Source organism: Carassius carassius, chromosome 1 (genome assembly GCF_963082965.1).
Source record: "Carassius carassius chromosome 1, fCarCar2.1, whole genome shotgun sequence".
Classification (NCBI taxonomy): domain Eukaryota; kingdom Metazoa; phylum Chordata; class Actinopteri; order Cypriniformes; family Cyprinidae; genus Carassius; species Carassius carassius.
This window is the reverse complement of record NC_081755.1, coordinates 49,589,020-49,604,420: the sequence shown is the minus strand read 5'-3', so window position 1 is coordinate 49,604,420 and position 15,401 is coordinate 49,589,020. Positions and strand designations below refer to the sequence as shown.

At 40.6% G+C, this 15,401-nt stretch overlaps 1 protein-coding gene across 2 annotated transcripts; it reads left to right on the top strand.

Annotated features, from left to right (window-relative positions):
* Positions 1 to 2,556: 2,556 nt before the first annotated feature.
* LOC132091082 (gastrula zinc finger protein XlCGF8.2DB-like) lies at positions 2,557 to 11,860 on the top strand. 2 transcript variants are annotated; one of them, XM_059497832.1, is made up of 2 exons: positions 2,557 to 2,911; positions 10,238 to 11,860. In XM_059497832.1, the coding sequence occupies exons 1-2, from the start codon at positions 2,773 to 2,775 to the stop codon at positions 11,371 to 11,373; spliced, it is 1,275 nt and encodes a 424-aa protein (XP_059353815.1). In that variant the 5' UTR covers positions 2,557 to 2,772; the 3' UTR covers positions 11,374 to 11,860. The 2 variants fall into 2 exon arrangements, with proteins under 2 accessions (XP_059353815.1, XP_059353816.1); XM_059497833.1 differs by lacking the exon at positions 2,557 to 2,911 and adding an exon at positions 9,385 to 9,812.
* Positions 11,861 to 15,401: the final 3,541 nt, after the last annotated feature.

Genomic DNA, 15,401 nt, shown 5'->3' with positions numbered 1-15,401 from the left:
TTTTATTCTCCAGGTTTCTGGTTCCTCGTGTTTTATTCTCCATGTTTCTGGCTCCTCGTGTTTTATTCTCCAGGTTTCTGGTTCCTCGTGTTTTATTCTCCAGGTTTCTGGTTCCTCGTGTTTTATTCTCCAGGTTTCTGGCTCCTCGTGTTTTATTCTCCTGGTTTCTGGTTCCTCGTGTTTAATTCTCCATGTTTCTGGTTCCTCGTGTTTTATTCTCCAGGTTTCTGGTTCACTCGTGTTCTCTTCACTCTCCTCTTTAACAAACATCATCTTCACAGCAGCAGATCTCAGTTCAGATGATACTCCTCCAGATATTCCTGCTTGCTTCAAAACTTAGTCACGGCTGTGAGGATGAGAATATTAATTGCACAGTTTGAAAAACTGTATTGTTCGACTTATAGAAACAACTTCGCTAACAGATTGTATTGAACATCAGCAGAATAAAACAAAGCAGAGAGATGGCGGTGAAACTTATCTTCTTCCTCTGAGGTTTATTGGTGTTTGCCAAACAAACGTTACGTGTCTTATCGCCACCTGCTGGACATGAGAGTGAAGTGCCGGGCAAGAGTAAGGAAGTAACACAGGGAACCGTCTAAAAGGTGCGCTGATTTGTTTTCCTTAAAAAAAAAACCTTCCTTTCTGCAGAAAGAAATTTAAATTAATTAAAATTATAGATTTGTGTGGTATTTGATCAGCATCAACAGTCTTCGTGTGTGAGGATTAGAGGAGAAAAACAAGCGAATTTATTAGTCAAATATTTCATTGAAAATCACACAAAGTTGAAATTAAGATAAATGAAAGCACTTCATAATGATAATATGCATCTTTATAAAAAAAAAAAGTTTAGCATAAAAAACAACATCCTTGTTATGTGTCCATCTGAATATTAACTTAATAAAAACTTAAGTTGAATGACAGGTAATATGGATCCCATATCCACAAAATAAGATAGTTTGAAGATGTTTCTGAAAAAGCTGTTTTCTTGATATTGAAAATGATATTGCATTTTGCAGTGTCTAACATCAGATTATGTGGTGAAAAGAATAACTATATATATAAGTGGATATTGCTTTATATCCTCCAATTTTACAAGAAGCCATGACACTCAAATTTAGAGTCACAAATTGTTGTTAAAGTCATTTTTATTTGGTGCTGAAGAAATGTAAACTCTGGGAACCGTAATCCTACATTAATGGACAGAGTTAATCCTATATAATCTTAATCATGATTGTTGATGTTTTATAAAGCTGGTACAGAGAGGATTTGGGGAGGGACTAGGAGAGAATAAATAGTGATGACAAGATTAAAGGGTCATATGATGTGATGTCAAATTTTCCTTTCTCTTTGGAGTGTTACAAGCTCTTGGTGCATAAAGAAGATCTGTTGCAAAGTTGTAAAGACTAAACACTCAAATCCAAAAAGATATTCTTTATAAAAGTTAACAGTCAACAACACACCCCTAAAATGGCTCGTTTTAACACGGCCCCACATCTTTACATAATTATGTGAGAAGATTTGCATAATGATGCCCAGATGTTCACACTAAGAAACAAGGCATAACTTTTATTTTTCGTTGGGAGTATTGTTGTTGCACCCACCGCAATGTTGTATACGCTGTGTGTTTCACTGTGAAATCGAAACTATGAGGGATATCAAGGACGATATCCGCTACGTCATGCCTGGAGCTGATACGTTCTGGTCGCTGAGGAAATAACCCAAAAGCATTACGCTGGGGTTGGACGTGAGGGCGACTTTAGAGAAAATGCATATTCCCGAGCGCAGAACTTTAGCCGCAGGCTATCACAGTGAGAACAAGTAGAGAGGATACTAGGCGTACCTTTCATGAGTGCTCACCCCCCGTGATAAACCTCTTACACAGCTCCTTACCTTTCGTTGACTCATCGTGTCCGCAAAGAGGATTTTAACACTGCTGCTGAGAATGCGAGATGCTTTCATAGGACATAGAAAATTTGCTTTCCTGGAGGAAATTAAATCTGAGCGTGCCATATTCTGTGTGACGAGCAAACCAAATCTCCAGCTTCTCTTATGAGAACCATGCAGAAAAAAAGTGCACCCCTGTTTATAGGTGATTAAAAAATGGGTGTGGGTGGATTTTTATCGTTGGAGATTGGTTAGGTCAACACATATATATGTCCAAAAACCATGTAAAAGGTTTTTAATTTTATTTTTTATTTTATTTTTTGTATAATAGGTGCCCTTAAAAAATATATAAAATAAAAATAAAAAACGAAGAATTTTGGAAGCAAATAACAACTAGGTTCAATGGGCCAACCATTAGGGAACTGGATTAAACAGAAATATTTGACTTCTCTAATTTTTCTCAACCAATCCTTACTATGAAAGGCTGTTGGTGTTGATCAAATAACATGAGTCTATAATTTATTGATCATGGATTTGCGCAGATCGGCTTTTTTCTCAAAGGAAAAGAAATCTCCACGTATTATTTTCCTCCTCTCGTCGCTTCACTCTCCAGTCCATCGGGTGGCGCTAAACACATACGTTTGTTTGCCAAACCCCATTTAACATCAGATGAAGAAGATTAGTTTCACCGTGATCTCTGATGTTTTGTCATAATACTTGCTTAATAAAAACTGTTAGAAATGTTTTTTCTGTAAATAGAGAAATGCAGTTTTTGAATCTGGCCAGTAATACTGTAATATTCTCATCCTCACAGCCGTGACTATGTTTTGAAGCAAGCAGGAATATCTGGAGGAGTATCATCTGAACTGAGATCTGCTGCTTGTGAAGATGATGTTTGTTAAAGAGGAGAGTGAAGAGAACACGAGTGAACCAGAAACATGGAGAATAAAACACGAGGAACCAGAAACATGGAGAATAAAACACGAGGAACCAGAAACCCAGAAAGTAAAACACGAGGAACAAGGAGGTTGGTGTTTATTCTTAATTAATATTTGTGGTACATCTAACGTTAAAGGTCATTTATGTAAAAAAAAAAAAAAACAATGATCTTACTATCATTAAAATGTCTTAAATCCGTTTCAAAGTTCTTATGGAAATGTGACTGATCCGACTCCGAGGAGATGTAATTAGTAGTTTTTAATTAGACTTTATCTTTGCTTTTTGGAATCATAAAACTGTGTTGAACAAAAAATAAATAAATAAACAACAACATATGCTGGTTAGGTATGGTTTGACGCTGAAATGCTGGTCCTTTGCTGGTTTGAGCTGGTCATGTGCTGACGTGTTTTTTTTTCAGCAGGGATATGACTAGGCCTGTCAAAGTAACAACTTTTTGTTGTGCAATATACTGCGACACGTGATATTATTGTCATTTTAAAGACCATTTTAGGCACTGAATATTTAATCATAATGTAACAGCATAATAATGCAAGAAGACCTACACACTTCCAAATGACAACAAACTTTAAATTTTTAAGATTATTTAGATCATGGAAATTAATTTTCAAAATATTAGATACCTTAAAAAAACCTGAATAAATAGTAAGTAAACATTTTCTAATAAAAAGTTAAAAGTAACAAGTAAAAATAAAAATAAACTGCACAAATAACCTTTTTCCATCTACAGACTTTTCCTGACCTTTTCTCTGTAAATTAAAGGGATTGTTGACCCAAAAATGAAAAAAATATGTTTATCTGCTTACCCCCAGGGCATCCAATATGCAGGTGCCTTTGTTTCTTCGGTAGAACACAAATTATGATTTTTTTGGGGGGCTCATGATGATACATTGATGTGTAAAGACACAAAACGATCGGTCTGTGCAAGAAACTGAACAGGATTTATATATATATATATATATATATATATATTTATTTTTTCTGACCTCTGATTCATGCAATGTCCGAACTGTTAGCACTCTTGTGAATGCATTGTGAATGCTGAATCTTAATATCTCATATCATTGCATTGTAATACTATAATTGCCATTATTTATTTTGTGACATGCTTTGGTTACCCAGAAAGCAACATAGTGTTGACAACACTAGTTATTAGGGCTGTCAAAAAAGCTGAAAAACTAAATTCAAATTTTCTACTTAAATATGATCAAATTCGAATTCTATTCAAATTTAAAATGCATAATCTCAAGTTAGGGTGAAGAAAAGCTTTTTGCTTCTCTTCTGAGGCCACAAGAGGACACATTAAGCAAAATATTACTAAATGTAGTTTCATTAACAAGATTCGGGAGGAGCACGTCAGATACTTATTAGCTGCGGCACAGGTGAAGCACACTTAAGAAAATCAACCCTAGGGTATAAATACAGCTGACTTACCTGTCTCCATTGACGGTTTATCAGCATTCGCTTCGCTCTGTCTGTCATCTTATCACAGACCAAATTTTCCTGCCAACGAAGAGATCCATACCAGGGATTTTTCAGATCTGCTGCTTTTGCTGGACCCATGATCATTCCTACCTTGCAAAACATGGCACGGCTGAGCACCATTAAGCATCATCGCGACAGCTGCTCTTCTCGCCAAGCCACCCATTGTGGCCAATAGACCATGCAAGCCCCGAGCTCGCCTCGCTCGACACCACACCCCAGTTCTCACCGCAGCAAGCCTCTCTCACTTCCTGCTGCGGCTCAGCCTTTCACCGAGGCTTTTCCGGCTGAGGTGAAGTTTGAGGCTGCCTCCATTAGCGGCGCAGAGCACGTGTTGTAAATTTTCAGCTGAAGACGCAAAATGCAGGTTTTGCGGCTAAAGTTTGTTAAATTACATTATGACGTAGTTCTGTCGGATGATGATGCCGTTTCTAACCACAAAGCCAAGGCATTATTTCCAGAGTCGTCATCCACACTGAAATGTCCAAAGATATTATATTCGCCTTACCCTGCATGTTTATACCTCACTGAGATGAACATACTAATGTGGACAAGGCTTGAGGAGCCTTTTCTCTATCTCCTCACTGCCGCAGCAGTGTCTGCTCCTGCAGGAGCCTCTTCTGTATCCCCTCACTGCCGCAGCAGTGTCTACTACCGCAGGAGCCTTTTCTGTATCTCCACACTGCCGCAGCAGTGTCTGCTCCCGCAGGAGCCGCTCTCTGAATTTCTTCACTGCCACAGCAGTGTCTGCTCCCGCAGGAGCCTATTCTGTATCTCCTCACTGCCGCAGCAGTGTCTGCTACCGCAGGAGCCTATTCTGTATCTCCTCACTGCCGCAGCAGTGTCTGCTACAGCAGGAGCCTCTTTTGTATCTCCTCACTGCCGCAACAGTGTCTGCTACCGCAGGAGCCTCTTCTGTATCCCCTCACTGCAGCAGCAGTGTCTGCTCCCGCAGGAGCCTCTTCTGTATCTCCTCACTGCCGCAGCAGTGTCTGCTACCGCAGGAGCCTGTTTTGTATCTCCTCACTGCCGCAGCAGTGTCTGCTCCTGCAGGAGCCTCTATCTAAATTTCTCCACTGCCACAGCAGTGTCTGCTCCCGCAGGAGCCTATTCTGTATATCCTCACTGCCGCAGCAGTGTCTCCTACTGCAGGAGCCTCTTCTGTATCCCCTCACTGCCGCAGCAGTGTCTCCTACTGCAGGAGCCTCTTCTGTATCCCCTCACTGCCGCAGCAGTGTCTGCTCCTGCAGGAGCCTCTATCTAAATTTCTCCACTGCCACAGCAGTGTCTGCTCCCGCAGGAGCCTTTTCTGTATCTCCCCACTGCCGCAGCAGTGTCTGCTCTCGCAGGAGCCTCTTCTGTATCCCCTCACTGCCACCGCAGGAGCCTTTTCTTTATCTCCTCACTGCCGCTGCAGTGTCTGCTCCCACAGGAGCCTCTTCTGTATCCCCTCACTGCAGCAGCAGTGTCTGCTCCCCGCAGGAGCCTCTTCTGTATCTCCTCACTGCCGCAGCAGTGTCTGCTACCGCAGGAGCCTCTTCTGTATCTCCTCACTGCCGCAGCAGTGTCTGCTACCGCAGGAGCCTCTTCTGTATCTCCTCACTGTCGCAGCAGTGTCTGCTCCCGCAGGAGCCTCTTCTGTATCCCCTCACTGCCGCTGCAGTGTCTGCTCCTGCAGGAGCCTCTTCTGTATCCCCTCACGGCAGCAGCAGTGTCTGCTCCCGCAGGAGCCTCTTCTGTATCTCCTCACTGCCGCAGCAGTGTCTGCTCCCGCAGGAGCCTCTTCTGTATCTCCTCACTGCCGCAGCAGTGTCTGCTCCCGCAGGAGCCTCTTCTGTATCCCCTCACTGCAGCAGCAGTGTCTGCTACCGCAGGAGCCTCTTCTGTATCTCCTCACTGCCGCTGCAATGTCTGCTCCCGCAGGAGCCTCTTCTGTATCCCCTCACTGCAGCAGCAGTGTCTGCTCCCGCAGGAGCCTCTTCTGTATCCCCTCACTGTCGCAGCAGTGTCTGCTCCCGCAGGAGCCTCTTCTGTATCCCCTTACTGCCGCAGCAGTGTCTGCTCCCGCAGGAGCCTCTTCTGTATCTCCTCACTGCCGCAGCAGTGTCTGCTCCCGCAGGAGCCTCTTCTGTATCCCCTCAGTGCCGCAGCAGTCTCTGCTACCGCAGAAGCCTATTCTGTATCTACTCACTGCAACAGCACTGTCTGCTACAGCAGGAGCCTCTTTTGTATCCCCTCACTGCCGCAGCAGTGTCTGGGTCTTGGTACTCTTCTGGCAAAAGTCGACATCACCTCTGCTTCAAAGTTATGCCATGCATCCTAGGTTGTGGTGATAGTATTACGTATCGACGATAGTCAAGATGATGTTAGGCTCATTCTCCTATTAATGTATTTTATTATTATTAGGCAGCCTACTATAATTCGGCTATCAAAATGCTCTGTTATTCCATTTCAGCACTGCATTTCACGCTTGCCCGTGCTCACAAAGGATGATTTTAGCCTGTAGGTAGTGAAGAAGTCTCCATTCACAAATATATAAGATATAAGGTATTTCATTGCACTTTAACAGGTAATCTGATATGTGCAATATTTTAAACAAGCTCTCACTAACTGAGTTTAATGCCACAGTTACGTTAGAATGCATCTCATTTTTGTTTCTGTGGCGGTGCGTCGGTCTCATCATGAGGTGCGTGGTCTTGAGCGAGTATGAACACTCCATCAATTCAACTGAACTTTACTCCAAATATATGAACTTACCGGTTTTGAATACTTTATATCTAATGCGTTCGTTTACGTCCATATTAGGGTTAAATTGTTGGACTTTAAATAAAATCTGCTATTGTTTTTCACCGTTGACTGATTTTGCAGAATATTTAGGCCCAATCCCAATTCTATTTTATACCCCTTTCCCTTCCCCTAAATAATAAGAAAATATTCCCCTAAGGATTGGGGAACCACTACTATGCCGTCACGTCATCATTCTTCGTCTAGCTCTTAAAATACACACATATACTGGTGTGCTGGTATGCATTAGAGCCTTTAATTATCGTTCTGTATTAATGAGCTGCTTACTGACACACACACACACATATTGGAAATCGCGCAGCTCACACATCTAGGAGAAAATAAACTTGTCAACGCTGCCCCATGACTTTTATTAAATATATTTTAAATACTGAATTGCTACAGTATATTTTCCAGCGATGAGAGGATACAATCGCTGTTTTTTAAGTAAACTCACTCAAAGATAAATGCACAGATGCGAATACATGAAAATGCCTGAAAAATCTTCATTTGAAGGGCTATCTGGCCCTTCCCCTTGCCCCTACCCCTCCAACCAAAAGAGAATCAAGACACCCCTACCCCTTCACTTGAACGCACGAAACGGAGAGGTAGGGGAAAGGGCAAAGGTTAAGGGGTAGAATTGGGATTGGGCCTTAGACTGATAACTTCCGTGCGCAGATGCGGCAAATTTGTCACAGGACAAGCGAGATAACAGTGGTGCCCAACTACATAAACTTGCTGTTTAATACAGTATTTTTATATTTAATGTCAGTTTATCAGGTTGCTGAAAGTATTTTTTCAAATATTGGTGATTTCCGGTCAACTTATAAGCAAAGCTTATTCATATGACGTCGCGAGTATTAAACTCCTGTCAGATGCTGCAAGAGCTTTCCCGGTTAAGCAATCTTGGCCTTTCCATGTGACTACCAGTGAAGCTTACCCGTTCATGCTGTGAATATTGAGCTCCCATGTGATGGCGGCAAGAGCCTCCCGGCTACACAACCTTACCTTTCTGTCTTACATCAGTGAGGCTACCCATTCGATGCAGTGAGTATTGAGCTCCCATCGGATGTCGGTGAAAGCCTTCTGGCTAGACAACTGACTTTTTCTTCTCCAATCGAACCATACTAGTCCATCTTCGAATACCTCCTCCTTAGAAATTCTCAGACGCAATTCTCCCACGAACCTATATTTTAGAAGACAAAAAAAAAATCATCTGATCCTGTGGAATATTGTGCTCCAGTCAGATGTCGAGAGCGCTCACGGTTGGGTTTTCTTTACTTGTTGCCCGCAAACAGGTCTTATCCATCTGATGCCGTGAGTATTGATCTCCCTTCGGGTGTCGCAAGAGTCCTCTTTGTTGGCGGCCCAAAGCCTGTTTATCTGCTCAACTGAGCGGACGTACACGTCCGTCGTCCTGAGTCTTGATCTACAGTCGGAGGCTTCATGTGTCGTCTCAGTCAGTTATCTGCCCTGGTTGGCCACTGATTAGCAGGGGCTCATCAGCCAGTAGGGCCCATACGCCAACACCATGACCTATTCCTGTCGAGGCAACTCGGGCCCTCCTGGTCGGGCTATCCAATCACGTTGCTCTTCCTCTATCGGCCAGTAGGGCTCATTCATTCCAATGCAGTGAGGTGCTCCAGTTGTGCAACGGCTCGAGCCCTCCTGACTGGGCGCCCCAAATCACATAGTCCGATACAAGCAGTCGGTAGGGCCTACCTCTCCAAATACATGTCTTTCTAAACATGCGGCTCTCTTGTGCGAGAGGCAAGTCAAACAGTGTTCCTCTAGAAAATGTGCGAAATATGCGTTCTGTGTGAATGGCTTGTTTCAGTTTTGATGTAAACAAGATCTTCTCCAAACACATGTTGATGGCTTCAACTGGATAGGCTAACATAAACCTTATAATGCAATGACACTTACATCGTCATCGCATCTTGTGCGCCACTGATGAAGGTCAAGTATACTTCGTTAGTCCTCGCCATTTTTGTCATCCGCATGCAGGAGATCTTTTGAGACTGCGCAGATGGTACACATACACAAAGTGACTGATGAGACAGAAGTGGTAGACCTACTGCATGCCGAGCTCGTCCGCCTTTGAAAGTTGTGCGGACACGGCTGTATGTGAGACGGAACAGAACACGGACTGTGAAGTAAACCCATGCTTATAAGGCAGCCTCCTTAATGCACAATTTTTTTTTTTATTCGACAAATATTCAGAATTCCATTTTTTTTGACAGTCCTACTAGTTAAGGGCTAGATTTTCGCTGGAGGAAACAGCTGTGGTGTGATGAGCGGTGAATTGAGTTAAAAATTTATAGTATATGGGTAACCGACTGCTCCCTCGTGACCTTTTGTAAACTGTATTTATGACAAAGAACTGCACAGATATAGATATTCTAGCAATCTATCGATAAACTCACCTTGTGTCCTCTTTCTGTTTAAGTCCACTTGCTGCGGATTGAAGAGCGCACTGAAAGACGGGGAGGAGATAGGTCTGCCGCCATTTTCACATGAACTTTAAGCAGACTGAGTCTGAGGCAATCGTGAATTTGAGTACAATTTATGAAACTAAATGCTATACCCCGCTTAAAAAGCGTAGCGATGCCCATGCTTCTTGTGTACATTTCAGATATCCAAGACAAATATTTCTGGATTTAAGAGGCACCGAGATGAGGCACCGAAATCTGCTTTCTGATTCGGTTCGTTGCATACCGGTTACATAGGTACCCATTTTGGTACCCAACCCTACTCATAGTACAGCATAGTATTCGCAATTGCATTTCCATCTCCATCTCCCATTATTCACATTAAACCCTTTTTCACAAAAGTCGAAAACCACCTTAAGCGAGCATAAAAATGAGTGAGCAAAAAGCGAGGAAGGTTTTTTAAATATACTTCAAAATGTGCAAAGTAGGGTGATGGAAACCCAGCTATAGTGTAGTGTTTCTTTACAAAGTGACTGCCATCTCCTGGCCTGGCAGCATAATGCAGTGTTTTTAGGCATTTTAATGGATCTGTGTTAGAAAGGGAGAGTTTTGACATTGTTTTTGTCTGTACACATATTTTGCCCTTTTATTTTTCAAATGTATCAATTGATTTTCATCTTCTAATGATTTAATTTTAGGCCTGATGAAAATGAAAGAAGAAAGACAAGATCTGAATGAAATGGAGGAGATATATCAGGATCAGAAAGATCATGATGTCAATGGAGAAAAATCAGTGAGTTGCAACATTAAAACAACAGAAGTCAAGAGGCCTTTCAGCTGCTCTCAGTGTGGAAACACTTTCACATGTAACAGAAATCTTAAGAAGCACATATTAATTCATGCTGAGATAAAACCTTTCAGCTGCTCTCAGTGTGGAAAGAGTTTTACACAGAGAGCAATCTTAAAGAATCACTTGTCAACTCATACTGGGATAAAGCCTTTCAGCTGCTCTCTGTGTGGAAAGAGTTTCATATGTAAGCGAAATCTTAAGGATCACATGGTAATTCATGCTGGAATAAAGCCTTTCAACTGCTCTCAGTGTGGAAAGAGTTTTACACAGAAAGCAAGCCTTAAGAAGCACATGTTAATTCATGCTGGAATAAAGCCTTTCAGTTGCTCTCAGTGTGAAAAGAGTTTTACACAGAAAGCAAGCCTTAAGAAGCACATGGTAATTCATACTGGGATAAAGTCTTTCAGTTGCTCTCAGTGTGGAAAAAGTTTTACACAGAAAACAAGCCTAAAGAATCACATGTTAATTCATGCTGGACTAAAGCCTTTCAGCTGCTCTCAGTGTGGAAAGAGTTTTATAAAGAAAGGACAACTTAAGGATCATTTGGTAACTCACACTTCAGAAAAGCCTTTCGTCTGCTCTCAATGTGGGAACACTTTCAGACGTAAAGCAAGCCTTGAGAAGCACATGTTAATTCATGCTGGGATAAAGTCTTTCAGCTGCTCTCAGTGCGGAAACACTTTCAGATGTAAAGCAAGCCTTAAAAGGCACACACTAAATCATACTGGGATAAAGCCTTTCAGCTGTTCTGAGTGTGGAAATAGTTTTACACATAAATTAAGCCTTAAAAGGCACATGTTAATTCATGCTGGAATAAAGCCTTACACCTGCACTCAGTGTGGAAAGACTTTTAGACAGAGAGGGCAACTTAATAATCATTTGGTAACTCACACTTCAGAAAGTAATTTCTCCTGCTCTCAGTGTGGAAAGAGTTTTACATATAAATCAAACCTTAAGAGGCACATGTTAATTCATACTGGGTAACAACCTTTCACTTGGTCTCAAAGTGAAAATAATTTTACAAAGAAACAGCAACTTAATAATCATTTGGTAACTCGCACTTCAGAAAGTAATTTTTCCTGCTTTCAGTGTGGAAAGAGTTTCACACAGAAAGGACACTTTAAGGTTCATTTGGTAACTCACTCCTCATAAAAGCCTTTCACCTTAGGGAGTTAAAGTAAATGACTGTTATTCTGAATGACTGTTGTCATCTATTGGATCACCTCAAGGATGTGTCCTCTCTCCTTTATTTTTGATCTTGTAGTTATAGAAATAGGCATATTATAAAATTTCCTGACGATACTGTAATCGTTAGCTTAATGAGTGAGGAGGACTCCATGTTTGGTCCTGTGGTTGATGTTTTTATTATCTGGTGTCAGAATGCTTTCTTAAAACTTAAAGGCACAATATGTAAGTTTTTGCCACTGGAGGGCGTGTATTGAAAATAAACAAAGACCAGGTAGCGTAGTAGATCCCATGTGGAATCATGGGAGTTGTTGTCTTCATCCCCACAGCAGTTCATGTTCATAGATGAACTAATGATTTATTAACGTAGTCGTTTGAAGCAGTATGAAGGTGAAAGACATCGAAGTGAAACAAGGCCGCTGAACAGGTGTGACACACGTATAGCTCGAAAGCAGCAGAGCTTTTATTATGCCAGAGTCAACCGCTTCCGGTCATGCGTATGGGGGGTAAAGTAGTGCTGTTTTATCATACTAGATGCATTTGAAAGTCCTGTTATAATGCTACTCTGGGTAGTTGGCACTGGTCTATTTAAAACACAACATATTGAAGCATCTTTGGTATTTCCATGTTTTCTAGAAATTGAGGGGGTTATGACGTCATTGGCAGGCGACACAATGACATTATGGACATGGTCCATGTAACTAGTAGTTAAAATTGCTTGTTTTTTTTTATTTAAACGTTCTTTGAAACATTTGGGATTTACATTGTTATTTTGCAGACGGTTTTATCCAAAGTGACTTACAATTGGGGGATACATAAAACGATTCTTCTTAAAGACACAGGAAGTGCTTGTAATACCAAGTTTTAGACATTGTTCAAATGAGTACAAACTAGAAAGAGAAGAAATAGGGTAAGATTATTATTATTATTATTTTTTTTTTTTACGAAGAAGCCAAGAAATTTTGAAAGATTAGTTTTCAGCTGTCGCTTGAAATTATGTTAAGTACACAAGTCCGCAATACATAACACTGTTCAAGTGGTTTTTGGATATTTTAATAAAGCAATCTTACATATTGTGCTTTTAATGTTTCTAAAACTTAGATGATGACTATTGATTTTAACTCTTGGAGGAAATATGTTAAGTATAAGCAAACAGGCATTAATGAAGTATATTGTGAGTGTTTAACAGTACAAGTATCTGGGCACTGTTTTGGATAACAAATTGTTATTTTCTCCTATACTGACCGATTGTGTAAGAGGGGGCAGCATAGATTGTATTGCTTGCAGAAACTAAGGTCATTTAATGTGGACAAAACATTGATGTGCATGTTCTACAGATCTTATGTTGAGTTACTGTTATCTTTTTCACTGTTGTGCTGGTTTAATTCTCTAAATGTGAAAAACAAGAATTTTCTTTAGAGGATTGTAAACCAGGGAAGTAAAATAACGGGGAGGAAGCAGATGATTATGATCCAGTTATATCATAAACAAGTTTTGGGGAAAACCCAGAGTATTTTGTCAGATTATTCACAAGTTTGACCTTTCCTCTTCTGGCATTTGTTATAGAGCCCCTATTAGTAAAACAAATCGGTTTAGACTTTCATTTAACCCCCTCAGCTGTAAAGTTTTAAAATATAAGGTAAGAACTTATTAGGAATTAAATGGATTGTTTTTTTTAGTTTTTTATGTATTGCGTTTTGGTTGTTTATGTGAAATGTTTGATTGCTGCAACCAAATTGCCTTCAGGAAATAAATAAAGATGAACTGAACCTGCTCTCAGTGTGGAAAGTCTTTTGCACAAGTTAATATGATTATTTAGGGTCTTAATAAAAAATATATAACATACTTTGGTTAAAATTTCTCAGTTGTATTTTAAAACAACAATATTTACCGTCAAAAACAACTCTGTTCACATCGAGCCGTTTCAGAACCAGGCTCAGTTGGGGGGCCAGTTCTCCTCTGACCAGACGAAACCAGCAGTTCAGTTCCAGGTTGCAGTAAAGTCAGATTGGCAGAAGAATCATATGTTTCCTGTGGTCGTCTGAGACAAGGTCTTTACAGGTGATCTGTATCTAGGACTCTAGTTGTCCTGGTCTCCGCTGTCTTTCAGGGCTTTAGAGGTCCTTTCTAGATGATCCACCATCTGATCTGGATACATACTGGATCCGGGTGACTGCAGTGACCCTCTGATCTGGATACAGACTGGATCTGGTGGCTACAGTGACCTCGGAATAAGAGAGAAACAGACTAATATTAGCGTAGATGCCATTCTTCTAATGATGTAGCAAGTACATCAGGTGTTATGGGAAGTGTTCCCGGTTCCAGTTTACCTAATTAATGCAGCCTAAAAACACTTTAATGGATTTGGATATTAGAAGCACGTTAGTGTTTTATGTGTAAACCAGGTTAAAGAGACGGTTCTTTTAATTGAGATTTAAACTGCAAGAGTGTGTCTGCCTCCCGAATAATGTTAGGTAGGTTATTCCAGAGTTTAGGCGCCAAATAAGAAAAGGATCTGCCTCCCGCAGTTGATTTTGATATTCTAGGTATTATCAAATTGCCTGAGTTTTGAGAATCCAGCGGACATGGAGGATTATAATGTAACAAGAGCTCATTCAAATACTGAGGTGCTAAACCATTCAGGGCTTTATAAGTAATAAGCATGATTTTAAAGTCTATATGATGTTTAATAGGGTGCCAGTGCAGTTTGGACAGAACAGGGCTAATATGGTCATACTTCCTGGTTCTAGTAAGAACTCTTGCTGCTGCATTTTAAACTACCGGGAGTTTATTTACCAAGCGTGCAGAACAACCACTCAATAAAGCATTACAATAATCTAACATTGAGGTCAAAAATGAATGGATTAACATTTCTGCATTTGACATTGAGAGCAAAGGCCATAATTTTGACATATTTTTTAGATAGAAAAATGCAGTTTTACAAATTCTAGAAACCTGGCTTTCTAAGGAAAGATTGCTGTCAAATAGCACACCTAGGTTCCTAACAGAGTAGGCATCAAGTCTTAGACATTGTTCTAGGTTATTACATGCAGAGTTTTTAGGTCCTATAATTAACACCTGTTTTTTTCAGACTTTAGCAGTAAGAAATTACTCATCATCCAGTTTTTTTATATTGACTATGCATTCTGCTAGTTTTTCAAATTGGTATGTTTCGCCGGGCTGCGAAGAAATAAAGAGCTGAGTATCATCAGCATAACAGTGAAAGCTAACACCATGTTTCCTTATGATATCTCCCAAGGGTAACATATAGAGCGTGAAGAGTAATGGCCCTAGTACTGAGCCTTGAGGTACTCCATACTGCACTTGTGATCGATATGATACCTCTTCATCCACTGCTACGAACTGATGGCGGTCATATAAGTACGATTTAAACCATGCTAATGTACTTCCATTAATGCCAATAAAGTGATCAAGTCTATGAAAAATAATTTTGTGGTCGACAGTGTCGAACGCAACACTAAGATCCAATAGCACTAATAGAGAGATACAACCACGATCAGATGATAAGAGCAGGTAATTTGTAACTCTAAGGAGAGCAGTCTCAGTACTATGATACTGTTTAAATCCTGACTGGAAATTCTCACAGATACCATTTTTCTCTATGAAGAAATATAATTGTGAGGATACTACCATTTCTAGTATCTTGGACAGAAAAGGGAGATTCGAGATTGGTCTATAATTAACTAGTTCTTTGGGGTCAAGTTGTGGTTTTTTGATATGAGGCTTAATAACAGCCAGTTTGAAGGTTTTGGGGACATATCCTAATGACAATGAGCAATTAATAATAGTCAGAAGAGGATCTATGA